This window comes from Chelonoidis abingdonii, chromosome 1, assembly GCF_003597395.2.
Source record: "Chelonoidis abingdonii isolate Lonesome George chromosome 1, CheloAbing_2.0, whole genome shotgun sequence".
NCBI lineage: Eukaryota > Metazoa > Chordata > Testudines > Testudinidae > Chelonoidis > Chelonoidis abingdonii.
Window position 1 is genome coordinate 40,669,800 of NC_133769.1, and position 16,456 is coordinate 40,686,255.

Consider the following 16,456-nt stretch of genomic DNA (forward strand, 5'->3'; position numbering starts at 1 on the left):
GGGGGAATTGGCTGGAGCCTCTCTATTGTTGGTTCCTGAGTGGCTGGGGAAAGCATTCATGTAACTCAGCTGGGTGTAGCCCTGCCTGTGGATGTCTGTGTAAGTGCAGTATCTGCCAGAGGTTTGTGGATTAACAACAGCATCACATCATGAGATGGATACCCTAGGTTGGTGAGACAGAGGGCTCAAGAGTCCCACAGTCCAGGTTGCACCCCGGGAACCCCATCACATGCACCCAGACTGAAAATCTCTTTCACTTTCCTGTAGCGGCTCTACTGGAAATCTTTTCTGCTGCTCACTAAAATAGTTTGATCATCTCAAAAGCACAGTCTCTCATGAGTATGCAACCAGTGATCAGCTATGCCATGAGGTGGAGAGATTGGATGCTGGAATTCCGTGACTTGCTGTGGTTCTGAGACAGGAGATCTTTGAACAGGGATAGAGTTATCAGAGACTGAACAGAAAGTCGATGTAGGTCTGTGAAACACTACTGCCTTGGCCAAGCTGGTACCATTAGGATTAATGTTGCCTTGTCTCTTACCTGTTTCCTGAATATCCTTGGAATGACAGGAACAGGAGAAAATGTATATAGTATGTGACTGGACCATGACATAAGAAAGGCATCCACCAGGGAATCTTGGCCCACTCTTGAGCAAATTTTTTTGCATTTGTTGTTCAGGTGATCACAAACAAATCTAGTACTGGGTATCCCCTTTGATGGATGATCTGGAGAAGGATGTCCTTCATTGACCACCCATGGTGGTCTATGAAATCCTTACTGAAAGAGTCTGCAGTAGTGTGGCTCACTCCCAGAAGGTGGAAGGCTTGCAGGGAAATTTTGTTTCTTTTGCATAGGTTCCAAGCTGGATAGCCTCTTGGTATAGCTGAATTGACCTTGCACCTCCCTGCCTGTTGACATGAAACATAGCAGAGGTATTGTCTTTGTGGACTTGCACCACTTGGCTTTTGACAGTGAAAATAAATGTCTTGCAGACCTGACAAATAGCCTGGGGCTCTAAAGGTTTATGTGCAGAGACTTCCTGAGGTGACCAAAGAGCTTGCACCTGAAGTGGACCAAGATAGGCCTGCAGCCTAGCATAGATGGATCTGGTTTTAAGGTCGGTTCTGGGAACAGAAAGGGAACTCCTTTGCACACATTCCCCATATTCAACCATCTGTCCAAAGACTGAAGCACTCACGCAGGGATGCAAATCTGTATGTCCAGAGAATGCCTCATTGGCCAAAATACCAAATGGAGCCAGGCCTGCAGACAGCGAAGGTGAAGTCTCACATGCAAAGTTATATATGTGCAGGAGACGAGCTGCAGGCAGGAACGCACTCTTGTCATGGGGTTGAACTTGAGGTTTTTGGATGGAGATGCTATGGACTGAAATCCTTCTGTCTGAAGGAAAGCCACTGCAGTAGTGGCATCAAGGTCTGCTCCTATGAAGCTTATGTATTGTATTGGTTGCAACTTTGATTTGTCTAAGTTTAGTTTCAGATCCAGTTGAGAGAATATCTGTCTGATGATGAGGATTCTGTTTTGGACCTGGATGCCTGGTGTTCCATGAAAAAGCCAATAGCCTAGGTAGGGAAAACTCTGAACACCTAAACTGCACAGATGAGCCGCTACCACACCATGCAGTTGGCCTGATGACAGCCCATAGAGGATCACTGTGTACTGGCAATGGTTGTTGCCTGCTCTGAATGAAAGATACTTCCTGTGGCCAGGATGTATAGATACTTGGAAGTACACATCCTACAAATTGAGGTCAGCATATCAGTCTCCAGGGAAGGGATAATGGAGGTGAGGGTGACATCCTGAACTTGATTTTCTTGATGAAACGATTCAGCTTTCTTAGATCTAGAATGGGACAAAGGCCACCAAACTTCTCTGGGATCAGGATGTACCAGGAATAGAAACCTTTCCCTCTGTGGTGGTAAGGGACTTCTTTTTTAGCTCCCAGTTCTGGAAGAGGGCATATCTCTTGAAATAGAATGGCCTTACAAGATGAATCCCTGAAAAGGGATGGGGAAGGTAGGCTGGGGAAAGGAAGGGAAGTAAATGGGATGACATATCTCTCCTTTATAATGCTAAGCACCCATTTGTCCATTGTAATACACTCCCAAGCACTGTAACAGGGAGATAGATGCTTCCCGAAGGAAGGGAGAGCGATATCATCAATATGCAGCCCTCCATAGAATAGTCAAAACAACTGTTTAGAAATCGAAGATGTCTGGTTGAGAAGGACCTGTAGCCAATGCCAACTGGTGATGTTTGAGAAGCTGAGTCCTCTTTTTGGCAGTGCCTTGTGACCTCTGCTGAAAGGAGGTTCTATAGTATAGTTGAAACCTAAACTGCTTTCTCTGTGTTGTTGAAGTGTATGCTCCCAGAGAACGGAGTACTGCCAAAGAGTTTTTTTAAGTTGTGCATGGCATCAGCTGTTTTCTGAGAAAACCGTTTAGTCCTTTTGAAGGGTAAATCCTCTATTGTGTTTTGTAGCTCCCACAGGATGTATAGGCCTGCAGCCAAGAGGAACATCTCATGGAGATGACAGTAGCTATAGACGGTGAGTCCATGTCAGTGCTGCTTGGAATGATGTCCGAGCAGTGAGGTGACCTTCAGTAATGATGGCTAAAAACTGCTCGTTGTACTCCTCTGTCATTTTGCCAGCGAATCTGGAAATTGTTGATCAATAAACAAACGTTTACTGGATAACAGTGCCTGGAAATTAGACACCATCATCTGAAGGCTAGGAGTGCAGTAAACCTTCCTGCGACACAGATCAAGCTTCTTGTATTCTTTATGCTTGGAGGTAGCCTTAGGTTGTGACTTCCTAGAATATTCACTGGCGGTCATAACCACCAGGTTGGGTAAAGAAATAGTCAAAATCTTCGTGAGGAACCTGGTAGTGTCTATCCACTCACTTTAAATGTTGGGAGGATGGAAGCTGGAATCTGCCAAAGGGTTTTGGCTGGCTCTAGCAAGGCTTCATTAATAGGAAGGACAATTTTTCCTGGGACAGGTGATTGTAATATGTGCAAGAGCTTACAGGGATTGTCTTGCACAACCTCTGATTACACCCCCAGGGATGTGACCACCCTCCTTATAAAGTCCTGGAAAACCTTGAAATTCTCCAGAAGAGGGAATGTTGATTCTGAGGTGGCAACCTCAGCCACAGAAGAGGATATGTAGGAGTGAGGAACACATCCATGGGTTCCTCCATTAACTCTCCTTCCTCCCCAGGCACTAGAGGAGGTTGTGGTATTGTAAAAGGGTCTTCTCTGGAGGACTCCTGTAAAGGAGAGGGGGACCTTCTCCTGGATCACAGCTCTGATGGAGGTCCAGATTCTCTAGAACATCCCAGGACCAGTAAGCTCATGGAGGGTAATATATCCTTTGCTAGTCCTAATATGGGGTCCTAATGTCTCTAAAACAAGGTATATAGGGTGACTGAAACCTCAGCAGGGATACCAGCCTTTCATGGTCCAAATCAGAGGAAGAGATGTAACTCTTCACAGTAAATGGAGGAGCAGCCCCTGTTGGTGTATGCAGGGGTCTAGGTAATTGGCACACCTACTGCTAACCCTATGGCATGAAGGGAGCAAGTGAACGAAGCAGGCTGGAACACTGATGATGGAATCGGAGCTGGAAGTGCCAATGATACTGGCGGAGCCAGCAATGCCGACATGGAAGGGTGAGGAGACAAAGCCATCAATGCTGCAGAGATTATACTGACAATGCCAATGGCAGCACTGAGTGTTGCAACAGTGGCATGCACTGTAGGTCCCCTGCCGCTAGAAAGGCCTACAAAGTCAAAGGTAAGCGCTCAGTGACATTGCCACCAGTGCCCAGTTTGTTGGATGCGGAAAAGACAGCTATGGTATAGATGAAGACACCAGCCTTGATGACCCTGGGGAAGCCAGAGTCAATACTGCTGCATCAAACAGTGCCGTGGAAGGCCTATGCTTGTATTTAAGCTCTGACTCCTCACCAGAGGACTTACTTGAGGACTTCTTGTGAGGCAAGGACTGGGACTTAGAGTATCTATCAGAGTTGGAATGCCTGGAGCACTTCAGTGAGGCTGGCATGGAGAACAAGAAATGGTGTTATCCCTGGATTTATGATTTGGAGCTGGAGAGGCATTCCTCATCAGTGTGAAATCTGGTTCTGGTTCTGACACAGGACACATTCATCAGATGCATTTTGAGGTGAAAAACTCTGTTTTTTGTTCTGTTGGGGAACGAGTTACACACAGGGTACTTGTCCCTCAAAGGCACCTCACCAAGACAGATCAAGCAGCTTTTTGTGTCCATCCTAACAGGGTAATGGCCCTGCATGTGGCACACTGCTTGAAGCCTGGGGATTCCTTCATAATAAATCCACCAGGGCTCCACTCTGTAACTCCACTAACTACACTATAAACTACTAACAAATTAACTGTATACATTATAAAGGAGTAATTTCTCAAAAGCTGACAAACCTAAGCAAAAGGTACAGGGAGTTGCAACTCTTGCCATGCGAGGTGAGAAGGAACTGAGAGGCAGTCTGTGGACATTCCCCTTTTACATCCTAGGCTCAGTGAACAATGGCGTGTGTACTGCCTTGTGGTACTGCTGTCAACAGTCTCCAACCAGACTGCTCTGGGTCTACATACACCTGCAGTGGAATGTATAGGTACACAATCACTGAAAGGGTACTAGGACTAAAGGTCAGAATTTTCAAATGTAGGTGTCTAAATTTAGGCACATATATTAAAGTGCTCTGATTTTCAAAAGTTCTAAAGTAAATATTCAGAGCTACTATTAACTTGAAAGCTCTGTACCTCTAAAAATCAGACCAGTTATTTAGGTGCCTCAGTATGGATTTTAGCCACCATCTAATGGTGCAGATGACAGAATAGATAAAGAACTGCCAATATTTTTTCTACACTAGTGTTTCTGCTCTTCCTAATCTGATGTAACTGTACTGGGGCTAGCAACAGTCAGAATGTTTTGGGGAAAAAGCCTTATATAATACTAATAACAACTAACTTTTATAAAGTGTTCTTTGTGTACAGATCTCAAAGCAACTTACAATACTATATTAAACACATTCAGAGATACACTCTCTGGGTGCTAACTAGCAAGGACAGAACATTCATTTCCAATTTATTTATTTATATATTTATGGCTTTCTGTTATACTTTTGAAATGTCTAGCAGACGGTCACAGAAGTAAGATACAATGGTCACCATTAAAAATAAATAAATAAAATGTAGCAACATTACCTCATATTGGTATCTGAGATACCATATGTAGTTTCTTTTCTAGGTATAGGGAATATTGTGTGAATTCGATAACACTATATGTTAACTGTTTTGTATGTTAACTTTTTAATGGTGATTCCTGAATGTAAGAACAATTCTAATGTGGGATGAATTCTTCTTTGGTTGACTGTTGTCAACTTCATTGACTGGATGCCAGTTAACCAGTGAAGAACTCCAAAAGAAATGTCAGTCATAAAAGGCTTTTTGTAGGTTTGTTCCTGAGGTCACCTATCAGTCAAAGAAGAAAAAGGAAAAGATCAGACTTAGCTTGAAGATGCGATCCTCTAAAATACCAAGGTTTGGGACCTTTCCTTACTTCTTATATTCCAGCATCACGGAGCAGCTGAGAGCAACAAGAGGGAGTGAGGCCTCAGGCTTCACCCATGGCCCATGATCCTACATCTGACAGACACTCCCCTCCTCCCATGTAGAAGGATCACTGGGTGGTACCAAGTTGAAACAGTGACTCCTATACCTTCCATTTATCTCAGCTGTCAGAATAGGGAGTGTGGGTAGGTTCTCCTACCATTCCTGGCTAGCAAATACTCATTGACCTCAGCTGAGGATCTGGCCCAAGATATATACCTTTCGGCCTTGCGTGACTCAGAATACTACAGAAAATTTCTGTTGAATAATTCTTTCTTATACATTCCATAATATGTAGGTTTATGGGGCCAAATTAATCCCTGTTATAACTGCATTGACTGAAATAAAATCAAACTGTTGATGAACTTAGTCAGCAATGTGTTATGTAAAGACAGAGGAGAGGTCAGGAGGGAATTTTCCCACAGGTTAAATTGGCAGAGACCCTGGGGTTTTTCACCTGCAGCATGGGACATGAGTCATTTGCAGATTTAAAGTAGAGTAAATGGTGGATTCTTTGTAACTTGAAGTCTTTAAATCATGATTTAGGGACTTAAATTACTCAGCCAGAAGTTATGAATCTATTATAGGAGTCGGTGGGCAAGGTTCTGTGACCTGCAACGTGCAGGAGGTCAGACTAGATCAGGGGTTCCCAAACTTGGTTCACGGCTTGTTCAGGGTAAGCCCCTGGTGGGCTGCAAGACACTTTGTTTACCTGAGCATCCACAGATATGGCCACTCGCAGCTTCCAGTGGCCACGGTTTGCCGTTCCTGGCCAATGGGAGCTACGGGAAGCGGTGGCCTGCCCCGCACTGGTTCCCGCAGTTCCCATTGGCTGGGAACGGCGAACTGCGGCCACTGAGAGCAGGCGTACCTGCGGACACTCAGGTAAACAAAGCATCTTGTGGCCAGCCAGGGGCTTTCCCTGACCAAGCCACAAACCAAAGTTTGTGAACCCGTGGAATAGATTATCATAATGGTTCCTTCTGGCTTAAAATTCTGTAAGTCTATGAGAAAGAGAAATACATAGTTGGCTGATAATTTTTTCATAACTCACATTTATTGCCGATGGATTAAGGACAAGTTTGCATCCAAACCAAATTAAACATGTTGTTGTTACAGCAAATGTAGAAACAAATAGAATTTGGAAATTGGGTATCTGTAAAACAATTGCAAAAAGAAATGTTTTCAGCTGACAAAAGAATAAAAGATGAATAATCAATTAACCTCCAAGCACTTACCACATTAACTTTGTTTCTTGCTATAGCAAAACTCACAACTGCTGAAGGAATACACTAGAAAAAATAAATGACGTAAAAGATTAATAGAACTGCTTACAAAACAAAGCATAAATTTATGTTAATAAGAATAGTATACATGTTTCTTAGAGGGTCTGGTACATATTATAAAATTTTCCTTTATCCATTTTGCATTAGAAAGTGAATGAATAATATGAGGAAAAAAGGAGAAATAAATAAAACATAAATATATATTCCAATAATATAAAGGGTCAAACAAGCAAACAAAAGCTTGGAGATTCAGAGCAAAGGCTGCCACACTTGTCTCAAACGCAACAAGTATGGGTTGTATTTTAACAATCCAGGGGATTCGGGGCAGTAATGAACTACAGTCTCTCTCACTGTTAAGTGTATGCTGCAATAGCTAGGCTTTCAATGAAAGAACAGCAGTCTTTCTGGAAAAAAATTCATGCCTTTGTTAGTTTAAATTAATTCCAGCAAGCCTAAAGTTCTAAAGAAGCCAAAGTTGTTAGACCTAAAAATTGACCAGTTCTGACGACAGTTCAATTTTGAAGATCTTTGTAAAGCTAATTTGTGGGGTTATATTATGTCTTCAGAACTGTATTTGTGACCCCCATGACTTCACTGGGAGCTGTGTATATGTGAGGGCAGAATGTGGTCTATAGCGAGTTGTATTAGGAAAAAATAGTCTACATTCCGTAAAGGAAAACTTTCCTGAAGGGACCTTATTATCTCCCAAGTGTTCACCTTTATGAGGTTTGTATCTCAATGCAGGCTCCATTCCCTTCCACACATTTAGGATGTTACTGCAGTGTTAGAAGATATTTATAAGTGAAACAGAAAACTATGAAAATAAAGTTATAGAAAATGGTTTTCAGCTAAAAAAAATCAATTCCACATCCTCGTGCTTCCTTCACTAATCATTAGAGCTAGGCAATTTTTTTCAGTAAATAGCAAATTTGCTGAAAATGCATTGTGGAGGGCACAGACATATTTGTGAATTCAGGTCAAAAATAACCCTGTGAAAAAAATATCTTAGATATGTCAAAATGTTTCATTTCAACATTTGCAAAACAACCCATTTCTACACTATCTTTGGAAAACATCCATTTTAATCAACATTTCATTTATAAAATGTCATTTCAAATCAACATTTCATTTTATAATGTCCTTTTGAAACACCATTTGAAACACTGTGGTCAATGTGAATAATATTTTTTTGTTTTTCTTGTTTCAGTGAGAAAAAAAATTCAATTTGGGTCAAAACTAAACAAATGTTTTTTCCAGATTTTTTAGCTCAGCCATTGAACCAAAAAACAATTATTTTTGTCAGCTCTATTAATCATCTTCTTTGTCTAAGGGATATTTTGGGTGAAATCCCAGCCCCACTGAAGTCAACGGGAGTTTTACCATTGACTTCACAGGGGCCAGGGTTCACCCTTTGAGTCCCACATTTGTACAGTGTCAATTTGACAATGAGAACCAGCATAATAGCAGGTTAGCATTTAGCTAACATGGTCAATAGTGTCTCTCCAGCACTTAAATTTACAATTTTTAATATTAGCAAAAAAGAGGGGAACATTTTTAAAGGAAGAAAAATGATTAAATGAGTGAAAACAACAATCCCTTCCCCTTCCCCAAGTTAACATTAACATAGGGCCTAATCCTGCTCCCACTGAATTTAATGGGAGTTTTGCCATTGATTTCAATGGCAGTAGGATCATTCCCAATTTGTAATATGTTGGTAAAGACTTTATACTCTCTTTCTGATCCATGAGTCTGACCAAGTTGCACTTGATGCAAGACACAAAGAGAAGAGACAAAGTAAACCTTAGAATACTTCTGTTTTTCTCCTGTTGCACTCTCTGAATTACAATCTCTTCCCTGAGCTACTTCTGTGGTCATACAGCTACACTGCCCTTGCCCTAAATTAGAAACAATGACACAGTAGAATATTTCAGTATATAAAGGAATCTGAGCTAACTTCATCATACCCATGGAGATCTAAAATGGAGATGATAAATGCCAGAGGAAAAATTGACCATGGTTGTGTATAGTTTAACATGATCTGTTCTGCCAACCTTATTCTTTAACTCTCAAACTGGTGTCTGTTGCAAAATTTTGATAGAAGAAAAAAATTACCACAGCAGTGGAACAACATCATAAAATCCTATCTTTGTTGTTCAATTGTTAGAGTGTCAAATTATTACAGATTTTACTAATAAATTAATAATATTTATAGAACACCTTTCATTCAGTTAAAATTTAGATACCTTGTAACATGCACCTTACAAAACCCGAGACAGAGAGAGGGAAAGAGAGAGAGAGAATGAAACCCATCTATCATAATAGCATCTACCCACCAGATACAAGTATAGGGTGAGGGACCACAAGGGAATCTTAACTGAAATTTCCTCCCTAGAGGTTCTCTGCAGCAGGAGACAATTTATAATATAAAAAATATACATGGGTATCACTGCATCCCATACCACATCTCACTTTTGGTGAGAAACCAGGCAGCTGTTTAACAAGCACAATATTACTAACAATTCTTTGTGAAAACCCTTTAGCTTTAATGTACAGCCAAAACCTACATAAGGAACATTTATTGTGTGGGTGTGAAACAATGCATAATGTTGGATAAAATGATGACATGGGTGGAGAAAATCTGAGCATGAAGAAGTGAGACAGATTGAAAGGCAATTAAGTTCATAAAATTATTTATTATAGTGTGCATTCTCAGACAGCCACAGCAATTAATTAAGAATGCTTACTGAACCTGCTGCACAACGTAAATAATCCATTTCAGATGGAAAAACATTTCCCAGATAAAGTGAAAATCCAGAAGTAACAAGAAGGCAAGTCTGCAAAGCAACAATATGGTATAAAATTAATGTCAAAAATGTATAAAAAGAGCAAATGGACAGATGAAAACCAGCAGTCCTTTCAAAATAAAGTACTTTTGAACTTTTAATAACATAGTCTTTGTACAATTGATAATGAAGCAAAACATCAAAAGATGTACAGGTCAAAAGAACATGTTTTGCTGCTGTTAAGACAATATTGGATTGTACAAGCAAATCTGAGCTAAATATTGTGTAATGACTTGGCAAATATATAAAGAAATGTTTAGAAGGTAGTCATATCATAATAGAATTTTGGGCTGAAATAGTTTGATGATAAAAATGAATATTTTAGGACCAAAATATCAAAGGGCTCTCAACTGCACCTCTAAATTTATGCTCACAAAATTGTACATGAATGCTTTTTGGCATACAGTTTTGAACAATCAGGTTTTTACACTGTTCCAAACCTTGTATGTGCAATTCAAAAATTTCATGTGCTGAGGTTTGGATCATGAAAAAAACTTTACATGTACAAAGCTGACCAATCATAAATGTAGAGTCTGATTTTCAATTTTGGCTTTTCCTGTTATAGTTATACTAAGGCCCTCGCAAAAACATAATTGATTTAGAAATGTGTGGATTATTATAACCCGTTTTGGAGAATTACCGTCTCATCATTTACTCAATTTTACAGGGCAGAATCCGGAATGCTATTTATATGCACACATGCAAGTATTAATTGTTATACTCAATCTGGCCCATGCTCTACATGCAGAATTAAAATCAGTACGAGTTTTTGTATACACTGATGAAAGGACTGGTTTCTTACCTTTCTCCACCCTACTGCTGTGTTTTTCTTGTTTGCAGTTTGCCCTGTGAATCTCAGTGACCCTCACCTAAATACCCTTTTAAATCATCTGGGGATTTTGTGTTTTGTTTTTAAGAAATAGATATTTATTTTGATTATTATCTTTGTTTGTTTTACTGAATTCACAGATTGTGGATCTAATCCAGGTCCACTTGAAGTCAACAGTAAAATAATCATTTTTATTTAGGTGGGAATGAACTCAGACCTTAGAAGATTAATGGGCCTAATAGGTTCAGAGCATAGGAACAACAATACATTTATGTCCCATTATTGCCTTCTTGAGTTATCTCCATGTAGGAGAGTGCAAATTCTATGGCTTCCACTCTCTAAAACTGCAGATACACCAAGATCCAAGCAAATAATTCAGATATTATCATGCTTCTACTGTTTTAAACCATTATATCACCCAATTATTCTTATATTTTATGTACACTATATCTTGGAGGTGCTTTCAGTGCTGCATTTTAGTGTGATACCTATATATCTTCCCACTCTGAGCAGAGAGCTGGTTTGTCAGATGGCCAGTGAAAGGGAGATAGCAGTGTGCCCTGGGAAGTGTATTGGCCCGTCCCATGAAGAACAGGTGAGACTGAGGGTATGTCTACACTACCCGTCGAATCGGTGGACAGCGATCAATCCAGCAGGGGTCAATTTATCGCGTCTAGTCTAGACGCGATAAATTGACCCCCAAGTGCTCTGCTGTCAACTCCTGTACTCCGCCGCTGCAAGAGGCGCAGGCAGAGTCAACGGGAGAGCAGCAGCAGTTGACTCACTACAGTGAAGACACTGCGGTGAGTAGGTCTAAGTACATCGACTTCAGCTACGTTATTCATGTAACTGAAGTTGCATAACTTAGATTGATCCTCCCCGCTAGTGTAGACCAGGCCTAACTGGCCTAAGCAGGGCATCAGACTGAGCCCACATTGAGAGACAAGCATCCGCATCACATTCCCTTGTTGGCCCATTTTGGGTTTCATCATGGGTATGGAAGTCTGAGCCATTATCTGCTGAAGTACACCCTTAAAATAAATGGCATAATGGATGCAGGTAGAAATGATGGTTGACTGAAGATGATGATGGAGGAAGGCAAGAGGAGGCTAAAGGGAAAAGTCAAGACTGCCAATGTAAGCTGGATCGGAGAACTGTGGGTAAGGAAAGTGGACAGGGGAAACATGTGACTACGAGAACCAAGCAGAGGAAAAGACCGGCAAGTGAAGGAGAAATGGAGTTCAAGAACAAATATGCTGAGTTGTAAAATGAAGGAGGGGCACAGAAGGCAGTAACTAACTAGGTGGGAGAGCAAGGAAGAAGAGAAGAGTGGCTACTCCCACAAGAAGAGGGGAAGAGTTCAGAGTACCGCAGGACAGAGGACAATTTGCAGAAGATTGCAAGGGAGAACAAAAGACAAGGGGACTTGCAGCAAGAAAGAACAGAAGGAAGGCCAGACAGTCACTCCAACACCAGGGGAAAAGCCAGGTCTATGTGACTGGTGACTCTCTACTAAGAAGAACTAATAGGCCTGTCATCACAGCTGATACAGAGAACAGAAGGGTGTGCTCTTTGCTGTGAGCTAAGATACAGGATGTGGACCTGGGGCTGAAGAGTATCCTATCTGGAGCAGGAAAGAATCCATGATTGTCCTTCATGTGGGAACAAATGATGCTGCTAGATTCTCACTGGAATTTGGTGGAATTGTAGGCGTGACTGGAGTTCAGGTATTAAAGAGTATGTGCTGTTCAGGAAAGACAGAAATAAAGGAAAGGTGCTGGAGTAGCATTGTACATTAATATTGAGGTAGACTCTAAAGCAATTAGAAGTAATGGAATGGATAAAAGAGAATCTGTTTGAGTCAAAATCACTTTCAGAAAGAAAGCTGCCAGAGGCTCCCCTGGGATAGTGCTTGGGGTGTGCTATAGACTCCCAGGATCCAATGTGAATAGAGACCTTTTTAATATTTTAATGAAATAAATACTACTGGGAATTGTGTGATTATGAGAGACTTTAACTTCTTGGCTATAGACTGGAGGACAGGTGCTACTAATAATAGTAAGGCCCAGATTTTCCTGGATGAGACAGCTGACAGATTTCTTCACCAAATAGTCACCAAACAATAAGAAGTGATGACATCTTAGATCTGGTATTGATGAATAGTGAGGACCTCATAGAAGAACTGGTAGGGGACAGCCTTGGTTTGAGTGATCATGAGCTAATTCAGTTTCAACTAAATGGAAGAATAAACAAAACTAAATCTGCAACTTGGTCCTTGATTTCAAAAGGGCAAACTTTAAAAAAACAAGGGAATTAGTTAGGGAAATGGACTGGACTGAAGAACTCAAGGATCTGAAGGTGAATGAGGCTTGGAATTACTTTAAGTCAAAGTAATGGCAGAAAACAGAACAATTTCCATTTTAGCACACACAAGTGAGGGACGAAAGAGAATGGAGCCTCCTTCACCACCAGACTTCCTCACTGTCTGGATAAACTTTGGTTTGAGGGGTAACCTTCAGAAGAATCCTCTTCAAAGGTTCATTAGACTATAAAAGAAAGGGGCAGAAAACCCTAAGTTGTCCCTTTCACTTAAGAAGACAAAGGCACCAGCATCTTTGGGCCCCTGGGAGAGATCCTGACCAAGGAAAGGATCAGTTACCATCTTCCTGGGAGACTGTGGGTAAGAAAGGCCATCTTAAAGAAAGACTTGAACCAAAACTTGTCAGATTAAGATTTAGACTTTTATACGTGTGTTTTCACTTGTATTGGCTTATAACCATTTTGAACTTCAGCTCTTACACTTGGATTCACTTAAAATCCTGTCTTCTCTCATTAACACACGTGTTTTATTTTTAATCTAAACCAATCCAGTAGTGCATTTAAACTGAATGGTTTGGTAACTCCAGTTAAAGTAACAAACTCTTGAATACTGATTCGTTACAGGAGCAACAAACTGTAATAACTGAACTGTCCAGCAGATGGCTTGACAGTGCAGAATGCACAGTTTGGGAAAAATCCGGGACTGGCATTGTGTTGGGGTCACCTTTCATGTTGTAACTAAGATTGTTGGGAAAGCCAGAGTGTGGCTGTAGATGGGATGCTCTGGTCTGAGCTGCTGAACCAGGACTGTCTAGCACACAGAAACTCAGGGTGTGACCTGTATGCTGGCAGGCTGGTTGTAAGCAGCCCAGCTTGGGAGCTAGAGCGGCAAAGCACTGTGAGGCACCCAAGGTTACAGGGCAGGTGGTGACTACCCCTCACTGGTCTGGACTGCACCCCAGAATGAGACAGCAAATTCTTCTCTTTCTAAGAATGCCTGAAAGCACATGAAAAAATCCAGTTAAAAAAAACAGCTCTTCTTTTGCCCCTTCTGGTTATGTAATCAGGTATTTCAATTAAGTTCAAGCTGTTCAAGCAAATTAATTTGTCAGAAAGAGAAAAAAGGTCAGGGACCTGAGTGAAAATGAGACTTTGTTTTTATTCACTGTGCAAATAAATGCCCTAAAATGAAAATAATCACCTTTTCAGTCATTGCAAAGTGATTCCACAAAACACAGAGGCCACCAACAAGAAAAAACACCAGGAATATAGGTTCTAGTAGTTATCATGTCTGTTCTTTTAGTCATTACTGGTCAGATGTCAAGGACTCATACAATACTCCTTCAAGATCATGGTTCTATTCATGAAAGTTCAATGTAATTGGCATGAGGTTTGCATAAACCACATACATGGCAGGGCATGGCTCTCATTACTGAAAGTGTTTAGGAAAGGATCTTTCTATTCTCTAATACAAAGAGAAAGTGACAATCAAATGTTGCACATATATTTTAAAAACAAAAATATTGTTATAGTAAGCAAAATACTAATATAATGTTTAGAAATATACTGAAAGTGTGAAGCATTTGATCTGCCTAGGTAGTATTAAAATATGTTTAATTTCTTTTACAGTGACTAACAGATTTATTTTCTCAGATTGTGATGTTTGGACACTACAGATCAAATTCAGCCTTGGTATAAAACTACTGCCTTGAACAGATTTATAAAAGTGATGTATTTAGCTATAAAAATGTATTTATAGTTGCTAAATATGTTTCTGTTTGAACATAGAATTTTAGTATTTATATATTTTCATCTCCTGAACATCATCAGTGAAGAGATTAATTTCATTAACTTTCCCTAATGGAAAAACTTCACAGTTATCAAGACTTTCCTTGCAGTATGAAATGCAATAGTATGTTTAAAATACTTACCCCCATCAACAAAGAAAAGATCCATGTTCTATAACTAAAACAAGGATGAAACCTCGTTGATATCTGAAGGTCACTAGATTTGATATCTGGTACATAATTTCCATTCTCTTGCTTTCCACGCTCCAAAGTTGGCATCCTGTCATAATTAAATTCTTCTCTGTAACCTTCTTCCCTGGTCATAATACTTTATAGAGGTAAATTTTTTAAAAACCATGAAAATGAAAACTAAAAGCAGATACCAAAAAGTGTGGTCTTGTTTTTCTACATCCTTAGGCACATGAGCACTAAAACCACTCTTCATCTAGTTAGAATTTAATAAATGAAATAATAAACTAATAATAATAATAACTAGTGCTTAGCAGTTTACATCTTCAAAGTACTATACAAACATTAACTAATTAAGCTCTGTACAAGAAGAGAATTTTCTATATCCATAGTCAACAATACTATACTGTAGTGTAAATAAAAGTCGGTATGTCTAAAACACTTTTTTGTTTACACTGTAGTTAATTTCATAAAATTGGATTTAAGAAAAATCTTTAGAAGAAGATTTAGAGCAAAAGTAAATTAGCATTTAGTGATTTAAGTGTAAACTTTGTAGATATAGCTAAAACTAAAGTATTTTTTTTGCTTTTAAACCTTACTAAGAGACTGTGAAGTTTTTCTAAACATGTTTATTTCCTAATTTTCATTTGGCTTTAGGCATCATCCTCAAAGAACTTTAAAATGATTCAGATGGACTCATTTATTCAGAATACTTCAGCTATAACATATTTTATTGCTTTTTAAAATGGTATCTAATAACAATCATTGGGTTTATAAATTTAGCTAATTTTTTTGTTCATTTCTCTCTTTTCCAACCCATTCTGATGCCTTCAATAATAGGCAGATTATTATAATTTATTGTACAGTTTTCAACAGTTAAAAATCTGCATGCTTACCTTAAATTGAAAAGTTAGTTGTCAGTTTAAAACAGTTTTGTGAGTAGAATTGTCTGTACACTTTGTGATATTCTCACTGCTCAGTGATTCATTCTGCCTTTGAAAAGTTTGCTCTTCCACTTTGGCTTTCAACAACATCTATTCATACGAAACAAAAGCACAGCAAAAACTGCAGTTAAGCCAGGGAACAGGGTAATGCCTCCTGAATTTTAATGAAGAGAATACACTGGAAGATGACTGTACTATATTCTCTTAAGTCTGATTCAAATCAAACCCATAGGTACGCAAACATTTAAACTTGATGTTTTTCCAAATGAGTGTGCTACATTATAACAGACATTTAAATGAAATATATATATAATGAATTTAACAAAGTTATATATGTTACCATATCCAATAATAATGTTTTACACAGAATTCTTTCCAAATAATTTAGTTTTTATTTCACAGGAGAGAGAACACTTGAAAGTATAGTGTTTTCTTTAAAAAAGTTTATAAAAGAAAAAGTTTATGCACTTCAGGGTGTTTAACAAATATATATTATTTCAAAAACTCTGTGTCTACCAAGAAGAATGTTTTGCCTCTTTCCAATGAATTTTTTGTGAATATGTTTTGATTACTAAATCTTGGTT

At 39.4% G+C, this 16,456-nt stretch overlaps 1 protein-coding gene across 5 annotated transcripts in view; it reads right to left on the bottom strand.

Annotated features, from left to right (window-relative positions):
* The window catches only part of MLC1 (modulator of VRAC current 1), a 39,010-nt gene extending 23,028 nt beyond the window's left edge, over positions 1–15,982 (bottom strand). Inside the window, exons 1-5 of one of the 5 annotated variants that reach the window (XM_032769396.2) lie at positions 15,825–15,982; positions 14,884–15,067; positions 9,706–9,795; positions 6,914–6,967; positions 6,730–6,831 (exon numbers count right to left, since the gene is read on the bottom strand). In XM_032769396.2, the coding sequence (XP_032625287.1) occupies positions 6,730–6,831; positions 6,914–6,967; positions 9,706–9,795; positions 14,884–15,063 (426 nt within the window). In that variant the 5' untranslated portion in view covers positions 15,064–15,067; positions 15,825–15,982. Of the gene's footprint in view, positions 1–6,729; positions 6,832–6,913; positions 6,968–9,705; positions 9,796–14,883; positions 15,109–15,824 lie in introns of all 5 variants that reach the window. The other 4 variants (XM_032769397.2, XM_032769399.2, XM_032769398.2 and 1 more) reach the window with 4 other exon arrangements.
* Positions 15,983–16,456: the final 474 nt, after the last annotated feature.